We start from the raw sequence: 23,795 nt of genomic DNA on the forward strand, positions 1-23,795 counted from the left end.
GTCACCTTCCTTGTAAGATAATTCCTCTAAAGGGAGCTGAACTGTAATACACTTTAATTCTGTAATGAAACAAACACACGGCAGTGTTGAGAACCTGCCGACCATCAGTCGCAGGGAAGGGTGGCAATGACAACTCCCTTACGGCGGAGGCAGTTGGATACGATGTCAACAGCAATTAAAGTTACATGTATCTAACAACGTAAATTTCCATTTATACATATATACACTCGTATATATGTAAGATAAATGAAAACACACAAGAAAAAAAAAAACATCAAGGCGGGAGAGAAGGGCAGCATGTCCGTCCTCTACCGAGCCAAAAAGTAAAGTGGTTACTCAGCCGAGAAGTGTGAGTGAGCGGGGTAGCCAGTCTACCCCACCCCCCACCCGCTAACTAGTGGATGGGGTAGTTATCCCTCACTAAAATTATAATGGCTCATCTTTCAGCTGCGCCGTAAGTAATACCCTAATAAATAGTGAAGGTTTGTATGTGTCGGAACAAACATCTTTTTACGTTAGTTTTCAATTTTGCGTACTTTTCAACCACCAACAATTAGTGATTTACCATTTTCCAGTTTCAGATACTATCAATTGTTTTGTTACTACTTATCCATAAGGTGGTGTAGTGATGACTTTCATGATGAGTAGTCTTACATTGTACAGAAGCTGTGTTAATAATGTACAATTACCTCTGAAAAGTTGTATGAACTACTATATATTGTGATCAAAACCACATGAAAACAATGTAGTGCAGTACAGTGGGTTACCCAGTCTTAATCGAATACAGGTAGGCAACAATCAGGAGATAGTGTGTTATGAGTTGACCCACACTAGGGCAGCAAGGATTCGTGGATTCTCAAACTTTGTGACTGTCTCTTTTACCTAACCCCTACAAATATGGAGGGCTAACTGTATGTCTTCCTCTGGCTTTGTTAGCAATTACTGCATTGACTGTTCAAGAAAATTGTTTCTGGGTGAATATTACCTGCATTCTCTTTTGTGTCTTGTATCAGGGACAGTACTGAAGTTTAATTAACAGGTGTGAGGAGTGTAAAGGCATCTCTGTTCCTATCATGAAAAACTATGTTCCTATGGTTGCCGCCCGAAAGTTTGAGGCGTGATGATTATAGTGGGGACAATGACAATGTTGGCACACCAGCCACAAATTCTGATACGAAAACTGGCCAATCAATTTCTTATAATGATGAGCTTCAAAAGCTCATAACTTTCTTAACTTCACTTATAAATTCTCGGAAGACCACAGAGTCTTCTCTTGCCTGTTTGTTTACCTCCTTAATGTGACTTCTCAATTAAGGTCTAGTGGTAGTCTTCTCTTGCCTGTTTGTTTACCTCCTTAATGTGACTTCTCAATTAAGGTCTAGTGGTATTAGTATTTCTTTCAGTATGGGTTCTGACAACATACAATACATTAAAGATGTGAGATTCACTTGTAGAGCCTCAAATTATTTATTTATTTTAGGAGCTTCTACCACACAACCTTTACCTTCCCGCAATCCTCGTCCATTTTTTTCCCTACCAGATTGTGAGACAGAAGACCAAGTTGGTAGACTGGATCCCAGTATGCCTCCACTCGCTAAAGTAAGAACTCATAAGTAATCTTGTATTAAATATGTGGATGTCGTGGCTTATCGTACAGTTCCCTTGGCACCTAATGTTCCTGATTAAATTTCAGGGAAAGTTGATAGGCTTCATCAAGTTTTGGATGGCAACGTATTTCATTCGCTTGCAAACTCGGCCACTAGCATATCACAGGTCAATTCTAGTGATGTAAATGTAGGTGCTAAAACCCCTACTGACAAAACAATTCCCTCGTTTACAAATGCACCACAACTCCCATGCCAAAATGTGATAAAACAAATAACCAGTACTGCAAGTATTACTGCATCTCCTTTCTTCCTTCAAAACAGGAAGATCAGGCTATTTTGCTTCTTTAGTCTTCAAGACATCTGAGGGCACTTAAGGGTCTTCAATATGACTGAGTTGGCTTTGAATAATGTATGGCTTATGTACTTTGAGATGGTTTAGTAATAAAAAAAGAGCTTAGAAGATTATGGTGATGAAAGGAAAGGGGGACCTAGAAAATGTTGCAATATAGTTAAATACAACTTCTTAATTGCCTTAGTTCCAAAACATAGAAATTTTAAAAAACATTAATTTTAAGTGTTGTATTATTCAAACTTGCTTCTTTCTTACCCTCCATATTCAGCAAATCTTGAAAATGCTCATTACATCAATACAAACACGAATAATTTTATACAGAATTTTCTGATTTTTACCTAATATTCTAAGATCCCTTTTCAAATTTTCTTTTCTGCATTTACTTCCAATTATATTAGCAGTAACTTTTTCTTCATATTCAGTACCGTACATATAATAACAAAAGGAAAAAATATGCAAACTCACAGAAGCAGCCCTTCAGATGGACCTTTATGAAGCTTGGTATTTGGACCAGTCGGTCGTGCTCGTTGATCGCTGCGGAAACTGGAGTCTTCATCCGTACAAGTACCCCTCGATACACTAAGGAAAATAAGGACATTTTAAGTAATTAGCATCCCTATGTTTCACCATAAAAAATAAAAAAAAAGCAACAGCCTCTTAATAATTACCAGCATTATATTCATAGACCACTGCAAATAAAAAATATAACCATTTTGAACAACATATTCATATAAAAATTATGAATGAAAAATTATACTGTACCTAAAATTCAAGCAAATTATTTTGCTGTGTTAATATCGACATATACACAAACTGTTAGGATACCTCAGGAGTGAATGATTTACAAGCTATCAAATTATATTACCTAGCAATGTTTTATTGTAATACCCTTCTAATCAATCAAGCTGGTATTTAATCTTTTATTTTGTGGTAATGTAAAGTATATTGAAACTAGAGGGGCACTCGGTAGAGAGCATACCTTCTCCACGCCAAGGAGTATTTTTTGATCCCAACTCCACTGCATACTTGTACAGTACTCTAATGTAATTTTTCAAAATCTAATGGATATGTCCTAAGGTCATACCCCACATGTCCACAAAGTTTCTCTGAAATTGGTTCTGTAATTTTTGCGTTATGTTGCTCACAAACAAAATATAAGCGTACAAAATATTTGCTATTTACTTGACATTGAGTACTTGTACTTTGATGTCCTTTATCCAAAATATTACAGATTCCCCCTTGGGTCACATCCAAAATGTCTATCATGTTTGGTAAAAATCAGTAGAGTAATTTTTGCGTAAAGTTGCTCACAAACGCACAATTAAATAAACGACAACGGGTGGATACATACCCTTCACAAAATGTTCGATTTTGGTGAAGGCAATAAAGAATGATTAATTTGAACTAAGTTAAGAACAAAATCACATTTATAAAATTATAACTCAGAGGTAAAGGTGCAGTTCTTTCACCCACACCATAAAGCCCTTCATAATATTGTCTTTGATATTACTGAGGAATTCTAACTTCTATGCATGGCACTTTTCCTATAATTGCACCCAAGACCCCTTTCCACCCAACCTAGGACCAAGGAGGACCAGGCAATGGCTGGTGATGACCAGCAGGTACATCTATAGGCTTTCCCAAACACTCCATACTTAGCTCACAAGGGTGGTAGGGTTGCATGCACTACAAGAAAGTACAGCATAGAGTTTGAGCAGGACTTGATCTCTCGTCCCGCAAAACACCAGGCAGGGACGTTTCCAATGCCACTACAATCTAACTGCCTGTGCCTCAGCCTCAGGACAGCTCCCCTAATCTTCACAAGGATGATGGCTTTCATCTCAAACTGGATGAGATTTCCAAGAATCAGGGTTCTTTTGTACCTGGAGGATTGACTATTTTTTATCAGTTTGCTACAAAGAATTCAGGTTTAACAAGAGAGGCTACTCAGTTTGCTGGAAAAGCTATGAGTCCTAGTCAATTTTTAGAAGTCTCTTAATTCCAGTTCTGGGGATTCTTTGTTTGGGAACAATAACATTTCATTTACGAGTTTTGTCCATGGGAAAAGAGATTGTCATTCCTTCTTTTGCTGGAAAAGTTCCAGGGGATGAAGTTTCTGTCAGTTAGGACGGGGATAAAACTACTAGGGACAACGGCTTCTTTAGAGGAATTTGTTATTTAAAGATTAGAACTTTCTATTATCATCTCAATGGGAATTGGAACGGGATCTAATCTCGACGATTTGCATTCCAGTGATGCAGATACAACTTCAACTACTGAATTGGTGGTTCAATCCTCATTGGTTATCATAGGAAGTGTCCTTAGAAGTGAGAGTTCCAGACACCCCTCTTTTCACAGAAGCTTAACAGTAAGAATAAAACACAAAATAATCTCAACCTATGAAAGCAGTACTTGAGGACAATCAACTTTACATATCAATTGCCCAAAACATTTAATGGGGTTCAAGGTACTTCAGGCTCAGGAGTTGCTGGTAATGAGAAAGTGCATGGCTGTGTTTTCAAACATATACAGAGAACAAGGTCAGAATCCCAAGGCTCGGAAACTGAACATATTGACAGGTATGAATTTGATGGGAATAATCCTTCTACCTACGCTTATTCCAAGGAGGCTGAAAACCTTGGTGGATCAGTTGAGAAGGTATGGTACTAGGCACACAGCCACTAGCCTTGGAGAAGGCAACACAGGTACTCAGGTCACTGGCACAGGGATCCCTACATAAGCCAAGGGGGCAGGGTTGGTTCACAGGCACAGAAGTGGGTGCAAGGGGTACCTTCTTGGGCCTCAACTACTAGTTTCATTGGTACTGGAGTCGGTGGCACAGGGGCGAACATTGATGGCACCTTTTTAGGTCTAGTCTTACTGGTACTAGGGTCACTGGCACAGGTGCAGGCACTGGAGGCTTCCTTTTCTCAGACTTCAAAGATACTGGCTTAACTGGTACCGAGGTTACCAGTACATAGACAGGCACTGGGTGGGGACACAAAGGTTTCAAGCTTACTAATACTGGAGACACTGGTGGCTAAATATCCTTGGATAACAGGTACTTTATGTAAGTCTTAGAGGGTCAAATTGAAAGACAACTAGGGCTATGCCTTCCTTGGCTCAAATTTGTTGTTGGTAGTTTACATGAAAACAGGAAAATTCTATTGATGGAGTGCGGCATTCTCTTGGGGAAGTGCACACGATACCAAACACTGAAAAACTAGCACATAGGTCTGAGATTTCCTGGTGCCTGATATATACTCTGTAGGGATCGAATCAGGAGCATATATGCAGAAACTTCAGCGACCTGTGATCAAAATGGAGAGAGAATTATTATCATCTTTGGGATCATCTTGGTCAGTGCGAAGGATGACATTGAAAAGAGTCCTTTTCCTCTTCAAAGCGAATGAATACCACTGAGCAGGGGATACTATCTACTCTCAGCACATTGGGATGATTGCAAACAATCATCCCCCTACAAAAAGCCCAGTGTGTAGATCAATCGCCAGGGTAACAATACACCAGTTACATCCTGTTTCATCTCCATAATAAAAGAAGCCATGAAGCAAAAATTCAAAACTAAAACAAGAAAAAGAATTACTGCCTTGGTTAGGGACCAGCAATGGATCCATATCAGTTGCTGCCAAAGACAAAATTTTAGTGTCTTTAATAGGAGAGCGGATAGGGCTACTCATCCACACTCGCCACATGTCGTTAACTACCTCATTAACAACTTCCCCAGCCATTCCAGTTCCACTTAAGACATTCCTTATTTCAAAAGATGAAAGGTTGCGTAATTTCTCAATTTCCATATTCTTTCGACTGCCTCTTTTCCAACGTCAATTCATAACCATATTAGCCTTCTGCAATCTGTGTTCTGTTAGGAACATCGTTATAGTATCACTGTGCAATCCTTTTCTTGGATGTACATGGTTAATTACTTCTCTTCATACTAAATTAAATCTGCATTTCAGCTTCTCCACTCATCTTATTAATTTATCGCTAGTATTATTACTTTCTTGTGAGCTAGAGATGAGGGAGCCTATAGGTCTATCTGCTAAATCATTAGCAGCCATTGCCTGGCTCTCCCTGGTCCTAGATTTAGTGAAGACAGACCTTTGGTGCTGATCTTATGTACTATATATATGGTCAGTCTCTAAGATCTTGTCTTGCACCTTGCCTCTGATGCTCCTGAGACACTTAAAACCTTTAAACCACTCTCAAAACCAGCTCTACAATACTATATCTCTTATTTTCTAATTACAATTTACCATTTCCTAACGAAATAAATTAAGAATCCTTACGTTTGAGCAGCAGTCCATGCAGTATTAATTCTCGTTCGTGGTAACGTAGGTCTAGATGGCTTTACACCATCTCGTCGAGAGGTGGGGGGTGAACCGATTAGATTCAACGTGACAGATTTGGCTTCAGAACGTCTGGAGAGAAATTTTCTAAAGGTCAAGGAATGTCCATGAAATACAGGGACAAATATATCAAGCTTTAAAAGGCAGTTCTTCCTCTTCCCCTCTTATATTCATATCTTCATCATATTTTTGGCTAATTAAAGATTGCATGTGATTACCTTGACATTTGAGGTGTAGTTGCTAATGCCTCCTTCGTTTTGCGATCTGACTCGGCCATATTTTCTAGTACCTGGCGAGCTCTGAATTCATCATACAGTACAGACTGTAATGCCATCGTCACCACTGTTGGAGTTATGTCTGGATACTCTACTGTCAGCTGATTGCGCACTGAAATGAAGAAAAGGAAATTAAAGAAAATTTCATAAATAATATGGTATGGCATTTGTTATAAAGTAGTTTAATGAGACATACTGTCACATCTCAAGACTGATGAAGTTGGACATCTTTGTAGAAAAGACCAAAGGCAAAAGCCAATGAACCGGAGAAGTAACTAATAGCAGCAAATAACATTCAGTACTGATTACAATGTGAAACCAGTAATTAAATACATAAAAGATACAACTAAAATAAAAAACTGAATGGGAAAGGCAGCACAAAAATAGCAAAACAAAACTTTTCCTTTAGATATTGAATCTACTTAGTTAGGATCCCCAATCAGACAAGTTAATAAGAGTACAAGATTATTCATAGTCAACTATTCAACAAATGGTCTCTAAACCTAAACTGGTGATAAAGGCATTAACAATATGAACACATAATAAATTTCATTTTAATACAGATTATTTACCTTTCTTTTTGTGCTTCTCTGTAAGTGTCTTTGGTCTAGCTGGTCCAGGAGATGGTTTTGGTGCTGCGGATTTATTTTCCTTATTCTCTGCTCTATCTTTCAATTTCGGTGGAGCCAATACCGTTTCCTTCTTCTCGTGGCCCATGGCAATGAGTTTCTCAGAAGTATCTTTCACATTATAGTGGCACTGAGTAAGGATGTCCAAGATTAAAGTTGGTTCCACTTTTGGAAATATTCCTTTCAAGTATCTGATTGAGAAAATTATACCTCGGAATTAATCTTAGAAAATAGATGATTTTCTACTTACAAGTGAACTAATACGGTTTACTTATCTAAAAAGCTTAAAGGGCTATGCGATACTTCAAGCCAGAAGTAATTAATACCTATAATACTTTTAAATTACTATACCAAAGGCAATTCAGTTAAAGGAATCATAAAGGGTACTGTAAGTGATAAATTCTTACAAAATTAATAGTTCAAATCTATACAGCTCATATCTAAAGTAAAGTTAAAAGGTAAAATCACTTTTTATATCTAATTCCATTAATTACTTTATACATTTTTCTTTAATAACATTTGCCATCTCCACAAGTTTTTGCAAAATACCAGCTCGGATTTCATAATTACCTGTAAACTTTTATTAACTGATACAGCAACACAAACTTAACACACTTCCGTACTTATAAGCTAAATTATAATAAAAACTTCTTGCTTGGACCCCTTGTTTTGATGTGATCCAATTTCAAACAAATCTCTTCAATTGAATTGAGAGTAAATGGGTTTTGGTTAAGCTATAAATTTTAAAATTCTGTTAGCTATGGGATTCCCTACAATAAATATTCAAGAGGGCGATAATATAAGGTTCTAGTTTATTATCAGAGAGCTAGAACACACAATGCATCTCATACACTGAGATGCCACTGCAGTTAAACGTGACTGTATGTCAACTCTGCTTTAAATGTTACCATAGTGTACAACATATTGAATTCATGTAATCTGATTATGTATAAATCTACTATCCCATTTAAATGACATCCACCAGGAATATGGAATTATTTGAGGGCTATATACTTGTTATTAATACCTGGAATTTCATATGACAGTTTCTTAAGGCTGGAGATTTACTTTTTTCATGTATCTACCATGAAGTAAATGGCTACCCTTCTTTTTGTTATGCATTTACAAATATACAGAGGATGTTGTGCTTTTCCAACTATAGATTACAATAATACACTTATCTTTCAGTACAGTACTGTATATAGTATAAAGAATGAACGGTGTTGCGAATTACGTATAGCAGTTCAGCCTGCAATGATCACTGAAGTCAAAACTTAACCAAGTGATAACTAACTCTCCCTGACTTTTTAACATTCCTTCTTTGAATACATATAAAACCTTGGCCATAAGAATGTGCCATAATATGCAAGAATATGACATGAGAAAACTTTTGTTAGTTTGATGAATTTCCAACAAAAATTTCAAGAGAGAGAGAGAGAGAGAGAGAGAGAGAGAGAGAGAGAGAGAGAGAGAGAGAGAGAGAGAGAGAGAGAGAGAGAGAGTGGGATTACCCCCTTGCATTTTAAGTCTAATGGCTACCTTCCAGCATCACCAAAAGAATATCCACATAAATAACAATAGGTTTGTATAGTTAGGGATAAATACAAATTGTTTCCAAATATGTTATATTTATGTAACCTTTCAGGGGAGGGTGATAAATACTGGGTGCTGGGGAATAAAGGAAGAGTATCCTAAATTAATTTAGGAGATTCTTAGTATTTCCAATAATATTTTGTGTTCATTTTATATAACATTAAATAGATTTAACACAAAATATTACGAAAAATACTGAGAAAAGGAAATAATGATAATAACCAATCAGAAAGGGTATAATGAACAATAAAAATGTTTGAATAACAGAAATGAAAAATAAACAGAAAACAAGGAAGAATGTACTATATAATATTAAAGATAATATACTCGATGTGGAATAAAGTCTTGTTCTCTTCATTCTAATTATTTCAAATGAAATACTTGCAATCTATTATGCAGAAGGTATCAAATATTATTAAAAGGAAATAACCTGAAAATAATTATATAAGATATATACACAGAAAGAAGATATTGTAAATTGAAAAAAGAGAGAGAGAGAGAGAGAGAGAGAGAGAGAGAGAGAGAGAGAGAGAGAGAGAGAGAGAGAGAGAGAGAGAGAGAGAGATCCCTAATCCCCTACTAAAGGAACAATTTTCTATGATCTCTCATACTCTTTGACCATACATTGTGCATTTCAACATAGTACACAAAACATTATTAGCAAACTAATTTTCAGCTATTAGCCATGGCTTTACTTTAAATTGATCATATCATAGCATTAACAGATTTATAAAGTAGCAATTATAGGCTAAATTGTATGACACTTGGCTTCTTACATATTTTTCTTTTATTTTGAACAATTTTCTCTTGATTACACTATCTTTTTATATAAAAAAAAAATGGATCTGATTATGAAGATAACTTTCCTTTAGGGAATCTTAAGCTATGTACAAGAAGTCGCTATGAACACTTAAGAAAAAGTGAGACAGAAAATGCAAGCAACATATTCATTGAATAAAAAGGCTGCATACTTACAAATGCATCCAAAAAAAATTAAAACATGCTAACCCATGCAATTAAAACATTCCAAAAAGTTAGACCATATATTAATTTCACCATTTAAAAAACTGTTAATGGAACTAAAAAATATTCAAGTTAATTAGTAAGAAGACTTATTAATGCTTCTAAATTAATAATAATCAAGATATAAAAATCAGATACATGAACAATTAAAATGTATTGAAGATATATTATATGATTTGATGAATGTTTGCAAACATTAAAAACAATTTCAAAATAGAGTACAAAACTGTTATCTAGAATTGGATATACCTGTATATCTCAATTTCTTTATTGTATCGTCAAACATTTGAAATATCTAACAAACCTTTTCAATCAGCCTTGAATGCTTCTCCAGCTGACATCCACAGTTAAATATAAATATTTTTCTTTTAGCTTTTATTGTCCACTCTTAAACCATGTTGAAGACTCAAGTAATAGAATCATAATATGAAAAGCATAAGAAAATTGAATTAAAATAACCAATCATGAAAATAAAATATTGTTTACTAATATCCAAACCAACAACCATGCCTTACCTGGCACAATGTATTTAGTACCAAGAGATTTCTTTGGTATCCCTTCAGTTGCCTTCAAGCTCTTTCCATCTAGCTGCCCAACTGCTTTAACTTATCCTTGGTAAAAATTCCCATAAATACCTTAAGCACAAATCCTTCAAACAATCTCTATTAGTGTAAAAATTTTCTCGGTCTTGATACCGTAAATCATCTTTTTTACTAAGTAAGCCCTGGGCTAGTTATTCTCCCTATTGGAAAATATTGTCATTCAAATGAATCAGTAAATATAGTGGCAATATTTATAATGAGTACCCTCCATTTGGTGCTTCTGCTTACACTGTATGATGTAGGCAGCGCTGTACTATAGACTCTGCAAATCCAGTAAATGTAAGCTGCATTGCTTTATGCATTATACTTCCCATCCATTTCTTTTTGTGTGTTCCCGTTCGTTCTTTCACCTTATCTATTTGGCACAGTTTCATAATTCATTTACAAACTAATCCTAAGTGAGGTAAATTCTTCTGCACAATATATGGAGTTTTAATAAAATTAATTATCCCTAAATAGTACTCGACTGACGCCCATATGGTTTCCTTCTCAAAGCTCGTTAAATGTTGATGTCAACCCTAGCACTATAAAAGTTTCCCATTTTCCTTCACTGTATTAGTCTTACCCCTTTAGCAGAGCATCAAGTTTATATGGAGGTGTATGACAATACAACAGCACCATCTTTTCAATCTTGAAATTGAAGCATATTTAACAGACCCTTGACATCCCTATTTAGAGAGAAGGCAAGTGGGGGGAGGGGGATAATATGAACATCAAGCAACTACCTCTGATAGAGGAGGGATAGTGAAAGAAAGAGATAGGAAATCTGACACTTTGGACTAAATAACCCAACAATTATTGTAGACTCTCCTTCAATATGTTTAATGGTAACTAGTCTCATGCAATAACTTGTGAATCCAGATTGAAAAACTGTCACAAGGCCATCACATGATAAAAACTAAGTAAAATTTATCACAACACACTACTGCATACAAAACTAGAGGGCACTCAGTAGAGCAAAGACCTCTGCCGCGGAGGCTTATTTCTCGACCTATTGCTCGACCTTGACCTTTGATCTTAACATGTATTAATTGGCGTGGCATTTTATTCACTCAAATATGAACCAAGTTTGAAGTCTCTGTGACAATGATGTCCAAACTTATGGCTAATTACGTTAACTGGACATTTTGCTTGCCCGTGACTTTGACCTTCCAAATTTAAAAATTTCCAGCTTTTTGCATAACACTTAATCCCTGCACGATTCATTACTCTACGATTAAAACTGTCGCTAGGAAGCTGTTCACAAACAAACACACAAACAGGGGCAAAAACATAACCACCTTCCATATGAGTTAGTGGAGGTAACAATACACTTACTGTAAAAAAAAAACCACCTGAAAGAGACTAATCTGTACACACACTCGAATTAAATCTCTCTCTCTCTCTCTCTATAGAAGAATTTTCTTTTAATTAATTCCATCTTCCTATGCAATTAATAACTATAGTAGTATATTCAACAATTACTGTACTTGCCCATTCAAAAACTTGTCATAGTATTGCATCACTACTAAAGTATCTGCTTGTTTTAATCACAAAACTTTTAGTTACTTGTATAGTAATCTCTCTCAGGATGTGTATAATTAGCAAGTTAGAGGTATAATGAGATGCAAAACTACCTGGTAAGAAGACAGCCCTCATACTCCAGCCAAATACCAAATTCAGTAAAACCTTGGAACCAAAGATGCTAGAAATCCAACGGTGTAGACCCTACCTGCATTTCAAAACAAAAGTTGGAATATGACTATCACTCTTTCATTACTTGACCTATAAAGCATTGCCCTGAAGCTTGTTTATATTCTTTTATTGCCTTCATCTCTCTTCTTTAATTTTCAATCTTATTACACAACAATTATCACGTATGTTGCAAACGTACGGTAAATTTCATAAACTAATTCAACAAGATAATCTTTTTTCAGTCAGCTCTGGCACTTTATACGGTGCCAGCACCTCTCATATTTGAAGAATTGCATACATACTACATTCTGTTTACCTTACCTTTTGTTTTATACTTTTCATCAGATGTTGTACAGTATTATTGTTATGAACTATAACCATATTGTCCGAACTCAACAGTAGACTTCAAAATCACAATGATTTAAACTTGATCATTCATATTTTCTTAATGATGACCATACAAAGTGAAACATTACTTGAGAGAATGTTATACAAAATCAGCACAGATTTGCTTAAACAAGAGGACTGTGTTCTGCATACAGTACTGTCCTCATAAATATACTTACTTCTAAAGTATCTTTACCATTAAAGGAAAGCTTTTGATACTGATCAACTGTTTTCAGTGACTCGCAAACACTGTATCTAAAAGTGCTCACAAATATTTTTTTTTTCTATTTCAAAACACCAAGAAAGCAATTTGGCACCAAAAACATTAAAATTCTATATTACTCTAAATACGTACACAGGGTTCAGTAGCAATGGATAAGGTCACTAGGTGGTGTGGGCATCTCAAACATGTAAACTACAGAATACAAGCACCATGCTTCATAGATTCATGGGACTTTACATCCCCTGCAATACAAAAAAAATGGATTTAATATTATAAAATGAGAGTGCAAAATTAACCCTTTTACCCCCGGGGTATTTGGAAATTTCCAACCCTTAACCCCCAGGGGGTTATTTTTTTCCCAGCACATTTTGCAGTATATTTTCTTTAAATTGCTCTAACAGCCTTAATTTTTGTCATAGAGAGGTCAGGTTGGTCTCATTCTCTTGGAAAATGCCTGAATTTTCTCAAAAAAATATCAAAAAATATGAAAAACTAATTTTTATAGCATTTTTTTGCAAGGACGTACCGGTACGTCCATGGGGGTAAAGGGATGGCTTTTGTGAAACGTACCAGTACGTCCTTTGGGGGTAAAAGGGTTAAGACATTGAAAAATAGAAACTCCTAACTCTATGGAAACACTCACAACACTGAAGGATACAGCCCTAATAATTTTCCACATGCACAAAGCTAAGATTTATTTTCCAGCTCTGTCACTTCATAAAAACATGAACATGGTTTACAACTAGCATAAAAAATGTTAAGGAAGTGAAAGCTCAATACAGTTCAAATACTCAAATTCCATGTTATGCAACCATTCTATGGGCACTGAACTGAAAAGTTTTAAGCAAGTCCAAACACAGTTTGGTATATTTTAATAATTAATAAAACCTGCAACCTAGGCTATACTGCTCTGCATTAATGCTGTAAAGCCAAAATTTTATTCTATATTCTGAATAGAGAAAAACTATGCAAAATTTCCAGAAATATTGGATGAGAATGCCAAAACAATTTCAGTTAATTTGACAATTACGGTAACTCATAATTGGTTAAGACGTGGGGCAAACATTCTCTTATCTATAGATCTACATGTCACTTAATTCTGTAAACCTTGATTGAGTACCTCATACTGTCAGCTTTGCAAACTACCATGAGGACACTTAATGCAATTCAACACTTCAAGTTACTCCTTTTGGAACTTGGGAATTCATTAAACTGAAGTACAAATACAGCATTAGTTTAAAAAAGTAAAATATTAATACCTGGCATGAATACCATAGTTAAATGGCATTAATTTTCAAATATATTTAAATTACAGTGCATCTCCATTGAACTTACTACCTACTTTAAAAAATCACATATGACATTAACATCTGAACTTCACATAACTATAACAAAGAAACAAATGTAACACAAAAGTTATTCCCTAATAAGGAGATTTCAAATGGCTACTTATGAAGTGACAGAACAACATTTGAAAAAGAGGGCAGTAAATGTACAACTGTAACACGCCAAATATAATATTGATCTTTCAAAGTGAACCAAAGTGCTGTGAAAAATACCTGAGTTTAATCTTTGGTGAATGAGGTGTAGGTCTTGGAGAATATCTGTAATCCATTCGTGGTGAACTCAATAATGAGCGAGTAAATTCTGAAGCAGAGCGTGTTGTAAGACGGGGTGAGCCATCTAAAAATGTGCGAGGTGAGGATGCACGCGATGACATTAGTGGTGAGTCACGGCCAAGGAAAGGAGAGCCAATGGATCGTTCTATTGAGCTGTGACCTAGTTTTGGGGAACCGGCAGACTTGTCAAGAGATCCTCGACCAACGGATCTATCAACAGAGCTTCGCTGACCATGTAATGGTGAACGTATCAACTTTTCTTCAAATAAGTGTGTCCCTCTGGCTTTTTCGTAAATTGGTCGACTAGACATACGATCAACTGCAGTGACAGGTGGTACCTGATTGCCAAGTGCGGTTGAATCACTAGCCAAGTTAGAAGTCAATGATGTAGGTACCTGATGCAATGGCTTTTCATGGCTATTTAGGGCAGATGTGCTTGTGGTGCCACCATGCATTAGGGATGCAGCTGTGGAGGTCACTGTAGTAGAGTTGGAATAAATACCTACAGATGATGTTGTGGTAGCAGAAGCAGCTGAAGACCTAGTGCTTGATAAAGCCATGAGTGCTGTGGCTGTGGGAATAAAGTGCCGCATAGGAGGAGGAGTGAAAGTGCCATAGGGCCCAGGTGTGGCAAGGGGGTGTTTCTCTACCTGAAGGGCGCTGATGACAACTGCTTCTCTATTATGGTACCTATGGTCAGAGTTAGTACAGTAATTGTTAGTAAGTGAAAATGATAAGCTGATAAAGATGTTATTTTAGGGATTATGATTAAGAGCAATGAAGAATTGAATGAATAAAAAATAAGTCGCATGCTTTTTCAATCACCAAATACCAAACCTTCTTCTAAGCCAAACCTCATTCAAAAAAATCTGATCACCAAAATATTAGATTTTTGAAACATTAAAAATGCAAAAGGACCAATCTGATTAGTGGTGTTATTCACATGTAACAGGGTGCACAAGTTTGTTTTATGCAGGACGTTAATGGGATGATAATGCACACCAGAACACCAAGCACCAAAAGCTATCGAAATATCTGCAACCAAATGTTACTTACTTTCTCATAAGTTCCTTGATATGACTCTCAGGAACAGTGGGAAACATGGCAGAAATTTTTGCAATGGCTAATTGCGAGTGTTCAACTGCATCTATCAAACCAATTTCCTGAAAGAATGTACAAATATAGAACATAGGAAACTGCACTATCTATAATTTACAAACAATTGATCAATATGCAGTTTATTTTCAACCAAAGGTAGAAAAAGCTGCTCATGTAACTAAATGTATTTTGGAACTTCCTAATGAAGGACTATGAAGACTGATGTTATGGACTCGAACAAAGAGTCAATAGGAACTTTTATATGAAGGTTTCATCTAACTATAGTGAATTACTTTATTTAGCTTAAGATTTTTAACAACGAAAGAACAATATGATCTCATGAGAAGAAAACAGGTCAAGTTCACAAGTAATAGAACTTATAGTTGTTTCTAGAAAATCTTTAAATGTTCATATTACAGTACACTGACAAATTCTCTTCTTTAGAGTAAATATCTTTCTCCCTTATAAGATACAAGAATGGTGTAACATTTACTACATTTAGAAAATTTCTGTATTACACAAACTTCAATCAATAGCTCAGAAGATAACCATAATGATAACTAAACTTGTTTTGGGAACCAAGGATCTTTCCAAAGAGGGATAGAGAAAAAGGTAAGATTAGCCCACATAAGATTGATGCATGAGTAGATGATACTACTCTTTTCACATCAATTCTATCTCCTGATTGTAGACCTGTAGTTACTGAATCTCTTAACAGAGATTAGCTAAAATTAGCGCACTGTGCAAATTATGAAAAACAAAGTTAAACTATTACTAAATTCACAATATGATTGTAAGTGCAAGTACATCAAGGACAGTGGCTTCTCACCATCCAGATTTTTGCACATAATGTATCTTCAGTTATATAAAACTCATTTGAAATTTTAGATATGATTCTCAATCTCAAATTTACTTTTGAGAAATAAATCCAGTGTTTATTCTTAAACTACTAAAAGAAAAAAAAGGCGTATTGAGAAAGTAAGATTTTTGATGGTCTATCTATCTTGAGATATTTTAATACTTTCAATTCTACCAAGTTTTGAGTACTGTTCTCATTTCTGGTTCTTGGATACTAACCCTCAATTGGATTTGTTGACAAAAAATTACAGTCTAATCTCTAGCACCATTGTTCAGTTAGTTCCTTGGGCATATTGCCCAAGATTTATCTCTTGAATGTGCCTCAATTCTCCATATCTGACTCGTCTTATATTTGTTTTGAATTTGGTCCTTATCATGAGGGAAGCAGCGTTCAAGAACAAGGTACAGCTGTCAACTTTAGATCTCTATGAACTCAATGTTTCAGATCCTTTGATGATGAATTGTTCCCACATCAATTACTCAAGTATTTTTGGGAAATTTTCAGTATACACTACACACTTTGTGTCCTCTTTTGAGTCATCTAAGCCTAGGACGAGGTTTAGGGTTAGGAGTAGGATACTCCAGGTTCTTCTATAGCAAAACTCTTGCATTTCCATGATCAGGTCAGACCTATACCACCACCGGATTAAGAGATAAAAGACCGGGCAACCAATGTGGATCCTAACATCCCTCCGCCCATTGAAGTAAGTGTTCAAGAGTAACTTTTTTATACATCTATGCATATTTCTTTTATGTCCGCTAAACCCCAAATTGGGGGAAGTGCCATGGTAGATAGATAGATTAATAACGTGGCATATCGGATGGTTCCTGGGGAACGAGAATTACAGTTATTAAATTCTTTTATCAAAAGCTTCGATTGGAGCTGAGGAATGGTTGCATCCTATCTTGAATGGTTGTGGGAATCAACCTGGTGCAATTTCAAACACTAGCTCATTTCAAATCTTATTTGGCAATGCTAATGTGGGTGCTACTACCTTCTTTGCTGGGGAAAGTCCCTTACCTAACAGGTGCAAAATGTAGTACAGTACACAATAAGAAAGATTTAAAGATTCCAGTTTTGAAAATTCTATGGTGCACGATCCTAGAGGTGAGAATGATATTGACTCGGTAACGGTACCTGCGTTTCAGTCCTTGAGAAAACTCACTACAGAATAGTATCTGATAAATCAGCTCGGGTAAAGTCTGATAATTCTTATTCTCTTACGTTATTCTTTCATAAATTACTCAAATAATTATTTGTCTATAATTTATTTTTACAACATTTTACCTGTTGTGCTGTAAGAATTGCCTGTGATGTATCAGATAATGGAGCCTTTCCTTCATATCCAGAGGTGACATGCAAAGTTGAGCTTGTTGGGATATTTGTTACATTCTGAAAATAAAAGAAAATGGATATCACAGCAACTGAAATCAGGCACAAAATCTACTCCGAATTACTAAGATCAGGATGTTAAAAAATATTTACATATCAAAAATTCAATAAAATACTGTAGTAAATGATTTTCCATTTTTTACTACTGTAGATGATTTCACATTCACATTATCAAAATCTTATTCTTCAGCGTTACATGTACATGAAGATTTTTTAAAATGCTGTTCGAGATGAAAAATAGCCTTTTAAATTATAAAAAGACAAAATATAAAAATAAAACAGGAAAATTCATGCTCTTATATGAAAAAACACTACTAGGAACAAATTCTAAATTTCATAAATATTTCTGACAAAAATCATCTGAATAGTAAAAGTACAAGGAGCTTCCCTTTCTAAGATGTTCCAGGACCTCAGTAAAGAACAAAATTAAAGAGCCAAGGAAAAACTATCTATAAGGCATTCCAGGTTCCTGAAATGCCTTTATTAATAGTGTTGTACAATATTTTAAATCAGATTAACAGGACCACCATGTTACATTTATTAAAACTCTCACAGGGCCTTGAAGATGGATTAATTCTTAAGTGAAAAGTAAAGAAGTTAGGAGGGGCTGAATAGAAAACAAAGTTAGGGGAAAAAGTATTGCAATAGCTTACAAGAAACTAAAAAGAATCTTCAATGACATATACTCTGCCATACAATACCTCGTATTGTATAGCCCTTATGGCCCGAATGCTTTTATAAGATTTTCATTACCCTCATGAACACACTATAGTTGTCTCCTATGTTCTTTATTGGTCTCAGTGAATTCAACTACAGTAGTCTTTTCTTGTAATTATTTCCTTTTTCTTGTAATGAATATTTAAATTTTCCATACAGTAATGCCTTATAGTATACCTTTCCAATTCAGTATACAAACTCTGTGTAAAAATAATAGGAAGATCAATTGTAGACATTAGCAGTCAGAATGCAACTGTAAATGGCAGATGAGATGGCTACCAGATTTTGATAGACCACTTAATTTACAAGCTAACAATATGAATTACGTAACCTAACCTAAAGTCTCATTTTCTGTACAGTATACCTTGCTGCTTTTATATCAAGCTTCAGGTAGTTCAAACTTATTCCCTTTTTTCTCTCTGTACAGCATCTAGAGTGGCTGAATTGTGTACTCTTGTATCTACAGCCTGACACTAGAACAGTAAAGTACTGGCTTCTCTTTAAGAATTATTTTGTGTTCATTGTCAGTAAGCCACGAGACAAAATCATGGTGGTAGTAGAAATGACAATTACAATTGAAAAAAACAAACAAAAATAGATGTAAGGTTTCCCTTTGTACATGCAGGCTGTTGGTACTATAATGCAAGCTGTATTTTGTGATACTAACATAAAACGGTTAACATATTTGTAATTTTAATATTAATCACCGCCACACAATTTTGTACAAGGACTATGTAAACAACAGAGACTATTTTTTAAATATAACATTTGCATGCTTATTAGCTAATGGTACCCCAAGTAATATGATTCAATTAAATTCCCCTTCTATATTTTTATAAACTAATACTGCACAGATATTTTCAGTAAATCATGAATAGTGGTCTGACCAGGCTAATTTTAGTAACAAAGTAGGCAGCAAGTCCCTTGAGAGATCTTGGATAGGGAAAGAAGCAGAGTGGGAGTTTGGATGGTTAAGTGAATTCCCTAATTTCCATATACCGAAGGCACTTCCCCCAATTTTGGGGGGTAGCCGACATCAACAAAGAAACAAAACAAAAAAGGGGACCTCTACTCTCTACGTTCCTCCAGCCTAACCAGGGACTCAGCCGAGTTCAGCTGGTACTGCTAGGGTGCCACAGCCCAACCTCCCACATTTTCCACCACAGATGAAGCTTCATACTGCTGAATCCCCTACTGCTGCTACCTCCGCGGTCATCTAAGGCACCGGAGGAAGCAGCAGGGCCTACCGGAATTGCGTCACCTTCCCTGTGGCCGCGGGGGCATAAAAACAATTAGAATAGCGCCAACATTATCCCTGCATGTCGTAAGAGGTGACTAAAAGGGACAGGACGAGGGGGCTGGGAACCCCCTCTCCTGTATAAAAAAATCCTGTGAGACAGCAACAGAGAGATGGAGCTTCCCTAATTTACTGATTGCAATTTTCCAATCAACGTAAGAATTTGACAAGTTTGGCAGCAAGAATTTCTGCCAAATTCTGTTCTGTATTCTCTGTTATATTCTAGATATCGATATATTTATGACTCAGAACTGTATGCCTTTTCTTTTATGGACTCTAGACCCTTCTTGAAGGTTGGTTTCCATAAATCTGGTTACTTAACTATGCATGAGCTTTGCTTTTTCATCAAGGGCTGTCAGTAACTGCTATGCTGTTTAGTACAGTACAGTCCTTTCTAATCTCTCTATGTCAGGCTGGGAGGATCGTAGAGAGGAGAGGTCCCCTTTTTGGTTTCATTTGTTTGATGTTGGCTACCCCCCAAAATTGGGGGAAGTGCCTTGGTATAAGTATGTATGTATAATTTTCATTGGTCACCACCTCTCACAAGTGTCCTTTAACCTATGTTTTCTCATTACTGCTACCTTCACTTCTTAACAGCTTATTCGTTTTGTGAGTGAAGAGTACCTATAAGGTAAATTTAAATTATTAATTAAATCCCTTGTTCACTAAGCATGATTTATTCAATGCCTTTTATGTATGGGTCATGAATTATCACAATGCCAAAGAAGACACATTTGACCATAAATGAACCAGACGGTTCAGCAAAATATGCTGAGAACAGAAAAGGTCCCAAATTCAGAAGGCTCTAAATCCATCCAAATTCCGAGTTGTCAAGTCCCCAATAATATCTCTTTGGACTGGATTGGATTTATGAATCAGGGCTATATACCACAGCGGTCGGGTCTGGAGGCCATTCAGTGCCTAAGCGCACCTGGGGGAAACCCTTGCAGTTACACAATGAAGTAAAAGATAAAAGTGGTTGGACAACACGAATAAAGATAGGAAGCAGTAATGGCAGTATAGAGCAAATGCAGCACAGGGCTAAAAGACTATTATAAATCTCCTTAAGTAATGCCTACTGGGCACAGTGTGAGGTGCAATGACAGCAATAGCCCTTACAGGGTATTTTTCTTTGAATGTAATTTGTCATATGGACACAAGACAAACACTAGCTTTCTCCAAGATGAACATGAACCATCGTGCACAACATTCTTTGATGTGCTTCAAGATTATCCAAACCAGATGGATAATTCAGAAGGGCTGACACGACGCTTTCACTTCCACGTCTTAACGTAATAATTAATCCCTGAAAGTTTCACTACTCTGGGTAAAATTGTGGCCAGGAAGTTGTCCACAAACAAACATCGGGGGACAATAGATCCCAAGCTGTTCTGGTGTATTCATAACATAGAAAGCGAAAGGAAATAATTCTAGACGTCTTATTACTCCATTCTCTAGATTGTACCAGTAAAGTTTGGAAGAAGGATCACAGACAAATCTTATTTCATAACTGTAAAAAAGATGAATTTAGTTGCTTCAATTCTTAATGGAAAAGCTGGGATTCTTCTCTTCGATCTATTGAGAAATATACTGGACAACTACAATAACTATCTCTATTCAGTAGTTTCTAAGGTACCTGTACTTTACAAGAGAGCTACGTTATCTTCCCAAGACAATTTTGCTACTCAGGACTCTTCTATGGCTATGTAGGCATCTATGAATAGTAAGAACCTCAAGACGAAGCCAGCTTTTCTCTCTCTTTTGCACATTTTTGCTTATTTTTCTATTTCTCAAAACAATTCTACTTGCTCCCTTCCTATAAACAAAGAAATGAAAAACAGTGGGTTTTACTGTATTTGAACGATAATAAATTCAAAACTTTTTTTGCGTATTTGAATTTCATTAGGATGTACATAACGTACTTGAAGACCAATCTTACTGAAAATAAACTTATGCTGAACTGTATATTAGATTGAAGAAAACTAATAAATAAAAAAATATTCGCCATTCACAAACATTGACTATGTATGTATAGAGTAATTAAGGCTCGATATATCTGCAAACAATGAATACTATAGTCAGTCAAACTGAGGTGTAATATTACGACTAAAATAAATGTATTTGGTCTAAAGCACACACTAACATCATAACAAGAATGGTGAAATCTAAGGAATATTCATAAAGGAACTGATCACAATGTTACATACGGTATATCATCTCATTAAAAACAATACATACTTATGTTGTTTCCAGATGCCAACTAGGACACTACTGTATTTCAATCTAACTATAAATGGTCTACTTTGATGAGTCAAGGCAATCAAATGGGACAAGAACTGAAAAGCAGGCTCTATTCCTTTACATTCTCCCTTGACTATACTGTACCTGATAGACCATACTATTTTCATCCTCAATATTTTCTTTCTGAGCATGGTTGGTGTTTTCCTTACCAACTGCAGGTTCCTAGGCAGAGTGCACAGAAGACATAATGGACTCAAGTAAATTCAAGAAAAGAGAGAAAATGCATGATCATTGTGAAACCTTTTCCACGTTCAATATTGCAGAAAGTAAGTTAAAGAGTAGGAAATAACTGACAGGAAATTATCAATATTATACCAAAGCCAGCATTTGACACATGAATAATAGCAAAATGTATTCAAAGACTTAATGCATTTTTACAAAACAGACTGATCTACTAAATGAAAGAAATATTCCACTGGAATGGTATGAACAAATACAACTTAGGATAAAGAGAAAATATAGTCCACCCAATAATCTTTGCACTAAATTGTTAAGATTATAATAAAACACTATAATACTGCATTGTGCATATAAATAAACTTCCATTCTAATCATACTACTAATGATACTCAAGTGGTTTCATAAAACTACTTTTCTATAAAAAGGATTTATCACTACTAGACAGTTAAAGATTTTAGTATTTTATCCGCATATAATTCAAATAGAGAACTTGATGCGCAGTTATTGTTCTAAAAATGTAGGCAAACTATAAATTGTTCAATTTAGTAAATAAACAGTATCTATGAAACACCAGTTATTCTTTGGCAACAAAACTCTCAAAGGTCTGGTAATAGGACTTCAGATATGACATTATCTGGAGTAGGAACAGCCTTGTTAAGTAAATCCACGTTTCACATCTAAAAGTGCTCGTTAAGATTATAATAAAAACCCCAGCTTTAAATTCAAAGCAGGTGATTTAATGGCATTAGTTCATTCATATGTACTATACTGTACCTTACTGTCACCAACGCATTTAGCTTTACCAGCGTTTCCTTTCTTAGCATGTGCGAGTTTCTTTTTCTTTCCTTTGGGAGGCTCCTAAATAAAATGGGCCAAAATGTCACGAATAAAGGCGCACAGAATTTGCAAGATTAGATGGATAAAAATAAAGTCAAGACAGGACAAAATGGACCAGAATTAAAACTCATGTGTACTAATTATCATATCATCATCATCTCCTATGCCTATTGATGCAAAAGGGCCTCGTATTCTTTCATCATTCATTTGTACTACTTATTCTCATGTACTCTAGTAGAACTTTCATAAAAATATCCAAACAATCCATAAGAAAAATGACGAAACGAAATAGATGCCAGAAAAATTGATAACGTTAATTTGACATTTGTTTAGTAAAATCCAATTATTTATTGACTACCTTATTTCTGTGCAATAGAATCCAATACATAAAGATAAAAAGGTATCCACTGCTCATACCCAGAGAACCATTTGACTTTCACTTACTCTCCCCCAGGATTACATTGTTTGTTCTTTTCACTATTCCTTCCAATGGCAATGTTGACATACTGTATTCAGATGCACTTTTTTATGTAAAAGTGTGTTTATTAAAGCTTTCAATTATTAGTCGTGTGTTCAGGAAGCAGCTCTATGCCTGTACCTTCAGAATTACTATTAGTACAGTTTGCATTGAAGTTTCTCTTCTTCTTTATGTGTTTTTATAAGTAATTTAATTTTGTTTTTCTTCTATGGATTTAGCATCGAGTTCATCCTTTTATCTTTTTGCTGAGGACGTTTGTACTTTCCAAATTATAATTTTTTTCTG

General features: G+C 35.6%; 1 protein-coding gene across 1 annotated transcript in view; it reads right to left on the minus strand.

Annotated features, from left to right (window-relative positions):
• Positions 1-23,795, minus strand: part of LOC137638624 (uncharacterized) — a 61,426-nt gene that overhangs the window by 15,898 nt on the left and 21,733 nt on the right. The window contains 8 exon segments of the mRNA XM_068370877.1: positions 2,425-2,538; positions 6,267-6,398; positions 6,545-6,713; positions 7,174-7,421; positions 14,292-15,041; positions 15,408-15,514; positions 17,596-17,700; positions 22,100-22,177. Coding sequence (XP_068226978.1) covers positions 2,425-2,538; positions 6,267-6,398; positions 6,545-6,713; positions 7,174-7,421; positions 14,292-15,041; positions 15,408-15,514; positions 17,596-17,700; positions 22,100-22,177 — 1,703 coding nt within the window.

This window comes from Palaemon carinicauda, chromosome 3 (assembly GCF_036898095.1).
Source record: "Palaemon carinicauda isolate YSFRI2023 chromosome 3, ASM3689809v2, whole genome shotgun sequence".
Lineage (NCBI taxonomy): Eukaryota > Metazoa > Arthropoda > Malacostraca > Decapoda > Palaemonidae > Palaemon > Palaemon carinicauda.